Raw genomic sequence first — 16,550 nt, 5'->3', positions numbered from 1 at the left:
CCTGCTAAAAAAAGAAGTAGAATGCAGGTTATCAAGGAGACTAATATGAACATAAGGAATTATAAATTGACATCCAAGGCAGTGAAAATGATCCCACAATTAATATTTTTCATACTAAAATATTTTAATGTAATGCGGATTATGAATCTGCATCCTTCATTCTAGTTGATGGGTAATATATGTTTTCCTTGTTTTAGATATGTTAAGTAGTTATTTTGGACCAATATAAAATTTCTTGAAAAAATATAGTTAAGATACACAGCCCTTGTAATATGCTTTGTGCAAATCCCCTACACTTTCTAAAGATTACCGATATTTATATATCATCCTCTATAAATTCAATGCATCACTAGGCTAACAACACTTGAGCTGCATTTTTCCCGCTTCAATCCTCAATGGCAGTCAATCTTTTACTCCTTGCTTTCCTTCTCTTCTGTTTCATGGTACTCAAAATTCTCAAAAGACCCTCTGGGAAAAATTCAAGATTGAATCTTCCGCCCGGGCCTAATCCACTGCCTATCATAGGAAACATACATCAACTTTTTGGCTCCCCAAACCCATTGTATCACTTGCTGAGAGACTTGGCAAAAGAATATGGCCCATTGATGCACCTCAAGCTTGGTGAGACGTCAAACATCATTGTCACTTCAGCCGAAATGGCCAGAGAGATTTATAAAACACATGATATCACATTTGCTTCAAGACCCTCTCATCATCCCGCATTCAAGATTGTTTCTTATAATTTCGCTGATATCATGTTCTCCCCCTATGGAAAATATTGGAGAGAATTACGAAAAATCTGCAACATGGAACTTCTTAGTGCAAAATCCGTGCAATCTTTCCGATCAATTAGAGAAGATGAGGTGTTCGATGTAATTAAATCGATTTCTTCACAAAAGGGATCAATTATGAATCTAACCAGAAGCATTTTCTCTCTCACTTATAGCATCACCAGCCGCTCAGCATTTGGCAAAAGAAACGAAGACACAGAAGAATTTATACAACTTCTAGATGAAACCAATGGTTTAGCAACAGGGTTTAGCTTAGCTGATATGTATCCTTCTGTTAAGTTGTTTCAAGTGATGGCTCCGATGAGATTTAAGTTGGAGAAAGCACACAAGGAGAGTGATAAAATACTTGAAAATATTCTCAATGAGCATAAAGGGAACAGCAAGGAGGCAATACAGGGGGGTGGAGAATGCAAGGAGGATCTCGTTGATGTTCTTGTCAATATTCAGAAACGCGGGGACTTTGAACCTCAGCTAACTGATACAAACATCAAAGCGATCATGTTGGTAAGTTAAACTTAAAATCACTAGATTTTTAAGCTTTGCACTTCACTTTTATATTTTTTCTAGGGTTGATCATAACCATATGTTTGACTACTGGTCCATTGGTATAAAAGCCGCCATTCTGTCATTTGGCTCCGACCTTTCTTCCATGAACTATTGGTCGACCAGAGGCAGAATTACACTGGGGGCACGCAATAGGGAAGTGGGGGCACATGCAGTGGGGGCACATGCACTGGCCCCTTCAAAATTGTGTAATTACCCTTATAGTTCTTTAACCTTTTAATCTTTGCCCCCACTAATTGAGAATTGAAACTTCACATTTATCTAATTTCATAACTTGATGGAAATGGATTTTGGAAATCCAATAACCTCTTGCTTTAATTATTTAGCTTCTCTTTAACTTGTACCTTATTACATAAAAGTCAAGCATTGTAGCTGAAAGTTGTACGGACTTTAAGTAAAACAAAATTTAATTTGCCTAGAAATAGCTGTGTTCCTTTAGTTTATTATGCAATCTATTGTTGCTGCACAAACAAGCATCTACCATATATCTTCTGACCAACTCTTCTTCTTCTCCTCAAGTCATCTCCTCAACCCCGTCACCTTCTCGTGGAGTTGCAAACAATTTGAAGTTTTTTGAAGTGCAAAATTTTGAAAATTTATCGTAGAGGTGTCAAAATAGGTGATTTTGGATTAATTCATTTTATAAATAGATATGAGTATATTCAATTACCCATTTTTGACTTGAAATTTTACTAGCCTTCTTTTGGATGTTGTTTGATAAGAAATAATGATATTTTATTTTTATTGGGTTGGTAAGAAATTCAAATCAACTTAACACCCAAAATTGAATTTGAATGTGCAATTACTTTCAAAAGGTTATAAATGTATAATATGATTCAATCCAAATTAAATGGATTTAATTGAGTCACCCATTTAAATCCATTTAAAGTTCATTGCATACCCAAATTCACTTATTAGTAGATGGATTTGAGCAGGTCAATATAATTGGGTTGTAATTAAAATCTATAATGTGTCCAAACAATTGTAAATGGTTCTATATAATTTTTGAAGGAAAGCACTTGTTTTATTAGTGAATTTGTGCATGTCACTTTAAGTGAAATTTTTCATGCAATAGTTGTATTTTTTTTTAAAAAAAGTTGTATTATTTTGAATTTATTATTATTTTGAACTTATTATTTTGAATTTATTATTCAAATATTGTTGGTATGTCCTATATTTGGAGGAAAACAATAAGCAAACATATTGTGTGTTCTTTTTGCCCCAGTGAAACTTATTTCTGGCTCCACCGCGGTGATCGACCAGCATCATTTTTCATAAATACATAATTTATAGCCATTTTCGGGGAGATTTGCACAATAGTTGTAGATGGACGTCAGCGAATTGTTTTCTTAAGCCATGTGTGAACGAAATTAATTTATATAGCAGCTGATGACAAAATGACTAAAATTTGGGGAGGAAGACATGATTAAATTAAAGTGATTCTTTGAGGTCTTTATTGCTGCTGCATGCAAATTAACATGCAAGTAGATATAAACTTAATGTTAGGGATGGCAACAGGTGCGGGTGCCTGCGGGAGTCTATTGGGGCGGGGGCGGGGGCGGGGGAAAATTTTTTCCCCCCGTTTAGACCCCCGCCCCGGCCCGCCACCCGTTTGGAAAAAAAAAAGATATATATATGTGCATAATTATATATATAATGATATTATCAATTATACTACTAATTATACATGTCTATTAATAAAAATTATTAATTATTTATACTAAATTTATGAATACATTTATATTAAATTCCTAACTACACTTAATACAATAACACTTTTTTCTAAAAAAACACAATAATAATTTAGTGATTGTATTTGTATCAAAAGTAAAAACTTGATTATTTTAGTTATATTTGTTTTATCATATTAGATTATATTTAAATATCTTTGTTTAATTATTTTTATGAGTTTCAATTGTGAAGTTACAATGAATAATAATTTGATGATATATTAATATTTTAGTACTTGATTATTTGCTCAAATTTAATTATAATGAAATTATATAATAAATTTTTTTAAACCCCATGAGTGCCCCCGCAGGGGAAACGGGGTGAGGCGGGGCAAGCGGGGGGCGGGGGCAGGGGGAATTAATAGGCAACAGGGCAGAGGGTGGGGGAGGGATCCCCTGCCCCACCTCCGCCCCATTGCCACCCCTACTTAATGTATAGCACGACGAAATTGATACAGCTTCACTGAACCCTCTTCAAAGATGCATGATGTATGTAACAGCGGAACAGTGCATCCTAGAACATCTCCTCATGATCCTGTTCACTACTAGTTCCTAAAATTTTTCAACACATTTTTCACTGCCCTAAAATCATTTTTACAGGTGATCTAGTTGATCATGCCGCCTTTCTGAATCGAATTATTTCCATTCTTTATGTGTGCATAAAAATGATCGAATTACCAAAATCGAAACTGCTACCAAGATATATTATAAACAATTAAGAAACCTAATTCAAAAGTTTTTGAAGGTGAACAACAGAACAGGAACAAATCCAGAAGTCCTACATCCAAAGTGATTGGATATTCTATCTGAGAATAGTCACATGGTCCGAGTGACAAATTTTTATTTTCTTTAGACAAAGAAGGAAAAAAAACCAGATTCTAGTTTTAATTATTTTAGTCAATCATCACACCATGAGTTCATTTAGGGATCCAAGTGTTGAATATGTGATATTTATTCCGCAACGGATCTTCTGTCCCAAATCCTGTCTCACATCCTGTCCCACTTCTTCTAATCTTGCCAAATGTCCCTTGATAAATCAAACTATCAAACAACCCAACCTGAACCATGTTAAATTGATTAATCAATTAACCGGACAAAAAACCTTAAATCTGTGCAACCAAAACCGATTAAAATAAAAACTATCTCACAAAATCACAATAATCAATTAAAAAAAGCCCTAAAACTCAATTTAACATCTGTCCTCTTGTCATTATCTTCACCATCTTCACCATTGAAACAGACCCAATTGACCTTCCGTTGTGCAATAGTGTGGCAGTTTTGTAGAGGTGTATAACACATCTCTAGAGGTGTATAACCCATCTTTTTCACCTTCACCTTCATCTCTCGAGCGGAAGTACCCATTACCCAGTACAAATTTAGCCAGAAGCGGAGTGTTTGTGCGGGAAAAATCTTCTTGGTGGGTTTATTCAAAATTGCGCAACGGAAGTGCGCAACATGGAAGTGCTGAAACTGCAGGTTCACCTTTGGATTCCTACACTCTTGCAGACGCAACACGGAAGTGAGGTGCAGGTGCTTCTTCAAAGGCCGCCTCTCCTCTCGTGCGTATTCAATTCAAAACTGCCACACTATTGCACAACGGAAGGTCAATTGGGCCTGTTTCAATGGTGAAGATGATGAAGATGATGATGAGAGAACAGATGTTAAACTGAGTTTTAGGGCTTTTTTAAATTGATTATTGTGATTTTGTGAGATAGTTTTTATTTTAATCAGTTTTGGTTGCAGAGATTTAAGGTTTTCTGTCCGGTTAATCGATTAATCAATTAATCAATTTAACATGGTTCGGGTTTGGTTGTTTGAGAGTTTGGTTTATCAAGGGACACTTAGCAAGATTAGAAGAAGTGGGATAGTGTGCGAGACAGGATTTGGGACAGAAGATCCGTTGCGGAGGACGAGGAAGATCATCGCATTGTGCAAGAAATAAGGAAGCAAGACATGTGCAATTTCACCGCATGCACTCGGCACCAAATTGTGCTGTCCCATAAGGCAAAAAGAACAAAGCCCAACCAATTCAGTATAATTACAAAAATTTGCACTGTCAAATCTATGCTGGACAAAGGGCCAGCAAGTCCAGAGCAGCGCACATTGAAAAGATCAATTAGAGATTGGACATAGGCGCTTTTATATTAGAAAAAATAATTCAAAACGTGTCTCATATTTTATAAAATAATTTTTTTTATCTCACACTTTTAAAAATATAATTTTACGCCCTTTGCAAATTCACATTGATCAAATTTGATCCCTACCTAAGTTTCCGACTAGTTTTCGGCCGGCATTCATCACGTACCTTGCATGTGATCATTTTGTAAGGGCAAAATTATCAAATCATGATCATTTTGTAAGGGTAAAATTATCAAATCAAAATTTATATAATCCCTTATATTTCATAAAATGAATTGTTTCGTCCCTCACGTTTTACAAAATAAAATTTTTCATCTCTCACATTTCACAAAATAAATTTTTTCATCCCTCATTGACCATGTGTATGAATAGTTTTTTTTTTTTTAAATCTATGTGCATATCTATTTGATTTCACTTGAACAGTATGAATAGCATATAATATATCTCTATTTAATTTCACCGAAACAGACTAATTGTAGCCGTACATATGCTATTCAATGGATATATACATGCATTTAAATCTAACAATTTTGTTTTAAACCCATATATATATATATATTTGATTTCACCATGTAAATCTATTCACTATTTGTAATCTTTTCTATAGTCATGCTAACAAATTGCAATTTAAATCTGAAATTTTTACTCGCCACCTTTAAAACCAACAGTTGAATTTCTTGCCTTGTGATTATCTTAAAATTTGAAAATGTCAATCATTTACTTCTTTTTGTTATACTTTTTCTTTATTTATTCTTTCTATCCAAATTCAATTCGATGTAAACACTTGATAATGTTTAGGATTAAATGTCTTCTTTGTTTTCGATTTTCGAGTAAAAGAAACTGAACATGAGTGAAAAATTAATAAATTTTTAAAACCCCTGTATATATCTATTTTTATTTCACCTGAATAGTACGTTCAGGCAAAATCAAATAGAGATATATTACATGTTATTCGTACTGTTCAAGTGAAATCAAATAGATATATACATGAGTTTAAAAAAAAAAAGTTATTCATACACATGATCAATAAGGGATGAAAAGTTTTATTTTGTAAAATATAAGGGACAAAACAATCCATTTTGTGAAATGTGAGGGACAAAAAAATTCATTTTTGAAATGTGTGAGACTATAGATCGGATTATGTAAATTTTGATTTGACAATTTTGCCCTTAAAAAATGATCACTAGCAAGGCACATGGTGGATTCCGATAAAAAACTAGTCAAAAATCTAAATAGAGACCAAATTTGACCAATGTGAATTTATAAGAGATATAAAAGTATATTTTAAAAGTGATGGACGAACAAAGTCATTTTGCAAAATGTGAGAGACATTTTAAATGATTTTCCCTTTGCCTGACACTCGGATTTCTATTAATTTGTTTTAAAGGAATTTTATTGATTGATAAAATTTAATGAAAGGTTGTATATAATTTTTGACATTAATTTGGAGTCATTGAGGAAACAGTCAGAACATTTTTATATGGCATTTTAGATGGGTTTTGCCCGTATATTTTGGATTTACATATGTGAGACGCGTACACCAATGATATATTATCATACATAGAAACAAATGAAGTCTGAATTATAAATTGTTACCATGCTAGAATTCCTATGGATATTTCAGCTAGAAGGGATACACGAACATTTTGCCTTTGTTTAGAAGTTGCTGAGGTCTCGTCAATAAAAGATTAATCTACATTGACACAATTTTTAATTAGAAAGAAACAATCTTGGAGCATATTAAATACTAACAGCTGAACTTTGCATTGACTTACTCTAGTTAGTTAAAGAACCTATATTGTCCCACTAACTATCATGCCTAAGCTTTTTGATTAATGATTAATAATTGAAACACATTTTGAACATAGAATGGTATCATTGATTCCTGACACAAGCCCACACAAAAACACTCCTTTTTTTTAGCGCCCATACACGAAAAAAAAGAACGTATAATACAGGAAAGAAATAATCTTTGAACATATTAAATACTAACAGTTGAGCTTTGCACTAACCTACACTAGTTAGTTAAAGAATCTATATTTTATCCTAAAATGTCCCACTAACTAATTGGTTGTTATGGTTGTTAACATTTCTATGCAGTAATACGAAATATATATATATTTTTCCCAAACGATAACAATTTCATTAATCAAAGCAAAATTACAAAACTGGAGCACTTGCTCCTACATCTTTACTGGCTAAGCTACTCAGTCGATCAGGAAATGATTCCTGCCACACATTCTCATCTACCCAGTTTAAGGCAAACTTTGCCAATTGGTGAGCTACACAGTTCCCTTCCCGTTTGATGAAGGAGAAGGAACATTCAGCGAAGTCCATTCTGATCTTTAGAATATCAAACAGAATGACTCCCACACACGGATCTTCTGCACTCTTCGAGTTAAGCTTGTCAATTATTGCTTTGCAATCCGATTGTAACACAATCTTCTCCCAACCATTCTACTTTGCAATGGTCAAGGCCTTCCTGGTTGCTATAGCTTCCTCCACAATCGGATCCCTAATTCTGTTTTCACTCACTGCCCAGGCTCCAACCAACAAGCTCCAACCAAACCACCATCATCTTTCCTTGCCAGAATCCCCCATCCAACTTTCCTTTATTGCATGTTCAAACTAACATCAGTATTCATTATAACAAAGCCTTTGGGAGGAGGAGTCCATCTGCTACCTACCATAGCTGTACCTTCCCCAGTTTCTTGGCTTATTCCAACTTCAATGCTTGCATTCTTGTATTCCAACCATTCCTGCATTGCTTTATTTACAATCTGACCAGGACACCTTTTCTCCCTGTTGAATTGGACTCCATTCCTTGCCTTCCATACTTGCCACATAATGTTTATAGTAAGAGCAATATGTTCTCTCCCCTTCGCCCTTTTTTGGGCATCCATAAGGCTATTCCACCAATGCCAGAAATTGTGTCTGAATTCCTGCAAACCATCCCACCTGATAGGTGCAGCTTTCCATATGAATTCCACATTCCTGTAAAAAAACAGCATATGTTCCAACATTTCTGTCTGCTCTCCACAGCCAACACATTTGTCATCTCCTTTCCTAGTTCTCCTTTTCAGGACTTCATTAACTGGCAATGTTCGCCTTAAGCACTTTCCTATAAAATGTTTTAGTTTATGTTTTATGTTTAAGCCCCATAAAAATTTCCATGCTCCAGAGTTTGCCTCATTTCTGCTGCTATTTCCCCCCACTACTTGTGTGTCCCCTTTTCTGCTTGACATCTCCTTAGCCAACACATAACCAGATTTGACAGTGTATTGTCCAAAATTGGACCTAGGCCAGACAAATCTATCCTTGCTACCATGTGTACTCAGAGGGATACTCCCTATTCTAGCACAGTCTTCCTCACTAAAAAGGGTCTGCTACAAGTCCTTTTTCCACTTACCATTACTAATCAGCTCCTGCACTTTAAATATTTGACAACTTTCTGGTTTATTGGATTGCACCATTCCATTCTCACTGTTAACTATCCATTTATCCTTCCATATATTAACAGAGCTTCCATCTCCAACTCTCTTACGAACACCACTTCCTAGTAGGTCTCTAGCTCTAAGAATACTTTTCCACACCCAGGAATCACCTCCTCGTTCCTTTACTTTCCATATTGATGTACCCTTGAAATATCTGCCCTTGATCACCCTACTAACCAACAGTCCCGGATTAGTCAATACTCTCCAAAGCTGTTTAGCTAACATAGCTTTATTGAAACATTGTAGGTCCCTGAAACCCAATCCCCCTTTCCCTTTGACATCAGACAGTTTCCCCCATTCAATCCAATGAATTTTCTTCAGCTCCTCACTATCCCCCCACCAGAACTTAGCCATTTCTCTATAGATGTCCTTACATAAAGATTTTGGCAACTTACAGCAGCTCATTGCATATGTAGGAAGAAGCAAAATTACTGACTTCAATATCACTTCTTTACCTGCCTGAATTAAGAGCTTTTCCTTCCATCCTCCCATTCTGCTCACAACTTTTTCCTTTATATAACTAAACACCGGTCTCTTTGGTCTTCCTATTACCAAAAGGAGGCCCAAGTATCTGCTTTGCTTTGCCAACTTCATGCTCCCCAACACACTCAGTACCTCCAGTTTCCTATCCTCCCCTACATTCTTACTAAAGAAAACTGATGATTTCTCCACGTTAACAATCTGTCCTGAGGCTTCCCCATATAGCTTCAAAATCTGCATCACTTCTTCAGCCTCCTACTTGTTAGCTTTACAAAAAATAAGTGTGTCATCTGCAAAGAAAAGGTGAGATAAAGCTGGACAAGTATGAGCCACTTTGAACGCAGTCAACCTTTGTTCCTGCATTGCTTTTTTCACCAGGTTAGAGAAGCCTTCAGTAACTAGCAGGAACAGGTAAAGGGACAGGAGATCTCCTTGCCTGATTCCTCTAGTTGGTTTCACAAATCCTCTACTTTCACCATTTATATTGAAAGAATAAGTCACGGAAGACATGCATTTTAAGATCCACCTGATCCTGGTTTGACAGAAGCCCATTTTCTCCATCATTTTCATCACAAACTGCCATTCTACTCTATCATATGCCTTTGACATATCCAATTTTAGTGCCATAAAGGCATTAGATCCACTCCTCATATTGTTCAAATAATGAATTGACTCATGTGCAATCATGATATTATCAATCATCTGTCTCCCTGGTATAAAGGCAGATTGATTCATACTGATGCAATGCTTTAATAGAGGTTTTAGCCTATTAACTAGAATCTTAGAGATGATCCTATAAACCACATTACATAAACTTATTGGTATGAACTGAGACACACAAAGAGGGTTATCAATTTTTAGAATGAGAGTTATCATGGTACTATTAATGGCACTTAACAGGTTTCCTGAATGAAAGAAGCTAGAAATAGCATTTATAAGATCGAATTTGATGGTGTTCCAGAACTGTTGAAAGAAGATAGGAGTCATACCATCAGATCCAGGTGCTTTTTTCGGATGAAGGGAGAATACCGCTTTCCTGACTTCCTCTTCAGATACAGGTCTCACCAGTCTTTGGTTCATCTGCCTTGTAATTACCTAAGGAACTCCTTCCAATACAGTGTCAAAATGCTGAGGATTAGAAGAAGTGAACAGGCTCTTAAAGTACCCCTCTATCTCCTCCCCAGATTTACACCATGCTCCACCACTCTTCTGCAAAGCTGAGATGGTATTCCTTCTTCTCCTACCCTCAACAATGGCATGAAAATACTTTGTGTTTTTATCCCCTTCTTTTAACCAACCCCAAAAAACCTCTTCTCTTCTATATGCCTCAGCCAATTTCCATCTCAGTTCCCTCCTTCTCTCTCCCTTGTCATCCTGGCTACCCCTTTGTAGCTCTCTCAGTTCCTGCTTTATACTCTGGATTTGTCTCTTAGCATTACTGTTGTGCTGCCTATTCCAGTCAAGAAGAGCCATCTACACTCCTTTATCTTTAGCTGGAGTATATAACATCTTGAACTAGTTTGCTGTTTACTCCAAGCTCTACTAACTACCTCCCATACTCCTAGATTTTTTAGCCAATTTCTATCAAAATAGAACCTCTTCTTCCATTTCCTACCTCTTGGCTCAGTATCAAGCAATAACATGCAATGGTCTAAAGCCCCATTTTGAATATGTATACATTTTGCCTTTCTGTAATCCTTTCTCTACCCTCTACTGACCATAATTCTGTCCAGCCTTTCCTTAATCTCATCCTCATCCTCCCAGTTATTGCACCATGTCCACGGAAGACCCTCAAAACCTATGTCTATAAGCTCATTGACTCTAATGAAACTCCTAAATTTTCTGAAACTACTCTCAGGCCTCCTGATACCATTTTACTTCTCATCATTATTGACAATATCATTCATATCCCCAGCTATCACCCAGTTCTTTTCCTATAAAGCATTCCTTTCTATAATAATGTTCCATTGTCTCTCTCTGATTGCCTCTATGCTACTGGCATACACACAGATGAACCACTACTTAGAGTTTCAACTAGTTCCTTCAATCTACAGTTCTATCAAAAACTCAGTAAAAAGCACTTTACTAATAGCTAATTCTTTCTTCCACATAACAGCCAGCCCTCCTGACCTACAACAGGGTCCACTACAAACAGCTTATCATACCGCAGTTTCATCCTAACTTTATTCATGAAACATTTCCTATTCTTAGTTTCTGACAAGCAGACCACCTCTGGGGAGTGGAGATTAACAATCTCCTTGAGTTGGGGAACTGTTAAGGGGCTCCCAGCATTGTGATAGATTTTGAGAAATATATATGATTTTGAGAAATTTAATTGGAACTCTTTATACGGCGAGAGATTTTCTAAGATATATAAAGCAAATATGTAAGGTTACAGATACATAAAGATAATATATACAAAGCATTCTTCACATAGAAACTTAAATGGTGACAACATTCATTTTTTTAGAAGAGTCTGGATATTTGCCTGAATGCTGAAGTCCTGGACGTACGTGCAATATAGCTAGCTTGTCACTGCATGCATGATCTGATAAAATCAACATGCATAGTATCAACTAAGCGAAAAATGACTAAGATAGTTAAGATATATAGTCGAGATGAGAGACTATGGACCACAAAAGATTTAATTGTGTCCGTGTTTAATTTTATTATGAAGTATTTATCTGGAAAAATGAGTTCACAGAGTATTTAGACTATTAATCATCCACTCTTCCTAAATATTTTAGCCAACTACTTACCCTGCTATATACTCATCTAATGTGACGCCTCCACCTCTCCCTAGAGCGAACCCTGGGATATCAGCGGAACGCCTGCCCAACTCTCGTCAGGACTCACGCACTCGTTCAAGCTTAATATAGAGCCACCAAAACAACCATCGACTTAAATAAAAATACTTCGAATAGACAAGCCATAACTTCAAAGTTAAAAGTTATGATTACAATCCACCCACCAACAATAATAAAATTACACTTAAAGAGTCATTAAAAGTTCATACAAATGGTATACTAGCATCCACCAAGTCGCTAGTCTAGAACCACCAATCCACCTTCAAAGTCTGTTAAGGAAAACAAACTTAATGGGATGAGTAAACGCTCAGTGAGGCCAAAAAAGAAACAGACAAGCAAGGAACACCAATCAATCAAATAACATGCTTAAAACCAACTTTAAACATGACATTTCATTTAAATGCACAAGTAGGAATTTAACACACAAGAAGGATACAGGAGCTCTCAGGAGCTATTTCCACGTCTCGATCAATTGAGCCTTCGGGAGTTGACCCCCGTCAACTTGAGTAGTAACACGGCCGTAGTGCTCCACTTACTTCCTCCATCCAACATAACACCACTCGGATTCGGAACCAAACATGTAAGGGGTGGCGATACTATTCGAGTATGTCAAGCGAGATCTCAAAAGATCAAGCTATTATTTCCCAAGGTTCACCAAGCTTCTCGACCAAACCCTTGCCGGCTCGAGTTACAAGGTTAGCCGATGGGTTGGGGCATCCCCACACGTGTATTTAGTTAACGAGACAACGTTCCAATCGACTTTGAGTCGATCATAGCACTGGGTCGGGGTGAGCGGTACCTCCTACCCAAATAGGGCGTGATACTTCTAGTCGCTTAGTGCTCACGACTTAAAACATGTTCATGTATAAGTGCAAATCATATATATTCATGTAACAAGTAACATGTAATCAGAAAGATAGAGGACGAGGGCGATAAAGTACACCCTCGCCTCGGCAAATTCACGTATCATGTATAGCACTTGTACAAATAACATTTAAATCACATCACCATTTAACATGCACTTGACACTCACCAATTTCAAAAACAAGTGAGCAAGAAATCCCTTTAAAGTTCCTCGCCGGAATTCCTTTCGAATCCCTCTTGAGCACCTGAAGAAATATTAATCAACCATCACTCGCAGTTACCCTAGGTCATTGAGCATACAAAGAAGAAAGTTCATTTGCCTAGAACTGGGATAATACATCAAAAAGGTTTATTTCATTGAAAATCGAGATTCCCAAATGAAGGTTTAAGGTCACAAGTTTGAGTCAAGTTAAAAGAGCTTTTCTCGCTAAATCATTGAAATAATGCTCAAAGAGAACTCAAAAGTCGTTTTTGATTCATGTCGTGGTAAGTAAACCTCAATTCTAAAAGAAAGTACCATTTTCACTTTCGACACGAAAATCGAGAAAAAGAGTAAATGGTTTTCATCTCCCAAAACTTCAAATCTCATGACCCAAAAGTTAAAATATAAAGAACGTTCACATTTTCAAACTAATAGAGTCCAAACTCGTCCAAAACTCCACTCATATTCAAAGTAAATGTCAAGGTTAAGGTTTCAAGGTTCAAGTATAAAACTAGTGCAATTCACCAAGAATTACTCTAGTCAAAACGTTTCCTTTTTAGAATTCAAACTCATGAAAATCAAGACCATAAGAATAGGGGTTGAAATGCCTAATTCAAGTATGAAGAGAGGTGCTATAAATCAAGGAAGTTATATGACCAAGAAAATGCATCAAGAGAGGTTTAACCTTCGGAAACCAAGATTTGAAATGAAAGTTTAAAATTCCAAAGGAACCGTGTATTCAACCACGAAATTAACCTAAATAGTCCAACAATCGCAAAGGAAGGTGGAAAGTTTTTAAAAGGAGTATTTGTTGGAAAACAGAAAATTTCCAGGTTAGAGCGGCACTACTTGGAAAAATCGTATCTCGAGTTTCGTAAGTCTAAAAATTGAAAACTTTATACCGTTGAAAACTAGACTCAAAGCACTAAAACTTTCTAGAAGACACTTTTCTCAGAATCCAATTCGGCGTCATTTAAATTTTAGTTGAAAGTCACTGTTCTAGATAGGACAGAGCAAAACAGGCTTGCAAATTCAGTGAAGTTTGGAAATTCGGCAAAATTCGTAGAAATGGAATCAACTCTTGAAATTTATACCACAATTAAAACTCCAAACCTAGTTTCAAATGCAATACATAGAACTCAATTCGGATCTTTCTACACCAAGATACCACAGTTCTAAGGAAACTGAATTTTGGAACCTGTTTACGAAAAGTCTAGTTCTGACGTACTAGACAGAGTTTCAAAATCCGATCATATCTAGAGCTACACAACTCAAAATTTAGTTTGGTTTGCGGCGTTGAAAACTAGATTCAAAAGACTACAATTCGGTAGAAGGAACTGTCTTAAAATTCGTTTTGCAAGATTGGCAAAATTGAGTTACAAACTACAACTAAGACTGTTTCTCGGATGAATTCAGTGAAGAATTTCAGTCATCTTTGCCGGTTCACTACAGCTCATAGGAAACGAGTTAGGAGATGTATTTTATACCGATGGAAAGATCTCGGAGTCTAGTTTCGGATGCCACTAACAGAACTCAATTTCAACGCCCAAACAGAATGTTATGACAAAAAATGTGAACACTGATTGGGGTCTTCTGACAAGAAAAATTCTAGATTTCTTCCTCACTTTCACTCCACTTAAACACAACCAAATGGAAAGCTTTTTGGAAGATATTTCATACACATAACCATCAACATGTATCAAGCATTATTGTACCAAAATAACATTAAAAATTCAAAATTAACATGAAGGTTTCAACAAGACAAAAATCGGACAGCATGCACTTTCATTCCTCTAGCTTTCTTTCCAACTTTTCCAACTCCAACTACACTATATTTCATCAAAGAAAGTAACAAACAAGCAAATAAATACACAAAATTCTCAAGGTCTCTATCTATCAAGCCACTTCAAGTCCACTACCTAATGTCAAGGTTCTTGTGAATCCATCAACAACCCAACAACTAAACTAACTAAACTAACTTACTACTAAGATTTGAGAGGAAAAGTTGAAGGTTTTTTGGATGATTACCTTGCTGCCAAAATGAAGACTAAACACTAGGATTTGAGCTCTTAAATCACCAAGTTTCTTCCTTGATCAAGTCACCTTCCAAGCTTGTATGAAGACCCAAGACAAGAAGCAAATTTGGAGAGCTTTTGTGGAGCAAAAATGGAAGACAAAATCTGAAATTTTTGAGGGGAAATGGGTAGGGGAAAGTCGGCCAAGCAAGAGGAAGAAGGAAGGGGTTTTGGTTGGTAGGTGAGTGATGTGATAGTGTGTAAGAAGGATGGACATAAAGGTGGTCTTAGTGCTCAAAAGTCAACAACCGATTAGTGTGCAATTAGTACTCCTAATTGAGCTTAACTTACTCATTCACATCTAATCTCTCAATTAACTTTTCTTAGTCTACTATTAATCATCTTTAGTTCTCCAAAATTATTGCACTCTCGGATCGAATTTACCCCGAACAATGTGCATTCACTATTTCTCGCTAAACGAGCAGCAGAAAAATTAAATTCGCTAACGAAACGTTTTAAAAATATAAATGAGACATTGTTCCATGCAAATGGATTTAAAATGTATGAAATAAATTATTCGGAGTAAACAGATAAATAGATAATTAAATAAGCCAGTAAAATAAAATAAAAATAAGTAAAATAAAAATTCGAGTCCTCACATCCTTCCCTCCCTAAAAGAATTTCGTCATCGAAATTCATACATTGATTTAGGTATAATTTTGAGTACTTCTTTCGAATCTCCTCTTCTACTTCCCAAGTCGCTTCCTTCATTCCATGATTTCTCCATAAAACCTTCACTAGAGGATTTTGCTTGCGTCCTAACTCTTTAACTTTTCGATCTAAAATCTCTACTGGCCTTCCCTCAGGTGACAAATTTTCATCAATCTCTACTTCTTCTGGTCGTAATACATGAGACGGGTTAGGATAATATTTCTTAAGTATGGAGACATGGAAGACATTATGAATTTTGGACAAATTCAAAGGCAATTCCAACTTATAAGCTATGCTTCCTATACGTTGAATAACCTTATAGGGTCTCCTTTTTGAGCTTCTTTGATTCTCTCTAACAAGGTGGATCTCACAGTAATATTCTCAAATTTACCCTTTTGGCTCAAATCAAATGTTAGCCTGTCGGCAAATCGGAGAATCAAAATAAGTAACTATTCACAATGAAAAACTCTGGCCATATTATTCTTCCGTTCTTTTGCTTACAGGTTATCCCAGAGTATAAATCTTAACTAATCTCTGCTTAATATGCACGAGCTCTTGAGTCTCCACAAGGATTACTATCATCACTTATACACATAACAAGATATGGAATCATATTCCTTAATATAAAAGTTTCACACCCTAACTCACTCTCCAATACTCACTTACAAAGTTGCTAAAGAAGAATCACTAACCTCTTACTCTCACTAGTGCCTTATTATCCTCTCAAATCAATTTTCTACTGTTTCGGGATCA

The 16,550-nt window shown here is 36.0% G+C and overlaps 1 protein-coding gene across 1 annotated transcript; it reads left to right on the top strand.

Moving 5' to 3' along the window:
• Positions 1-395: 395 nt before the first annotated feature.
• On the top strand, positions 396-1,575 carry LOC113752037 (tabersonine 16-hydroxylase 1-like). The gene is made up of 2 exons (XM_027296181.1): positions 396-1,291; positions 1,359-1,575. The coding sequence occupies exons 1-2, from the start codon at positions 396-398 to the stop codon at positions 1,573-1,575; spliced, it is 1,113 nt and encodes a 370-aa protein (XP_027151982.1).
• Positions 1,576-16,550: the final 14,975 nt, after the last annotated feature.

Source organism: Coffea eugenioides, chromosome 11 (assembly GCF_003713205.1).
Source record: "Coffea eugenioides isolate CCC68of chromosome 11, Ceug_1.0, whole genome shotgun sequence".
Classification (NCBI taxonomy): domain Eukaryota; kingdom Viridiplantae; phylum Streptophyta; class Magnoliopsida; order Gentianales; family Rubiaceae; genus Coffea; species Coffea eugenioides.
This window is presented reverse-complemented; position numbering and strand designations above follow the sequence as displayed.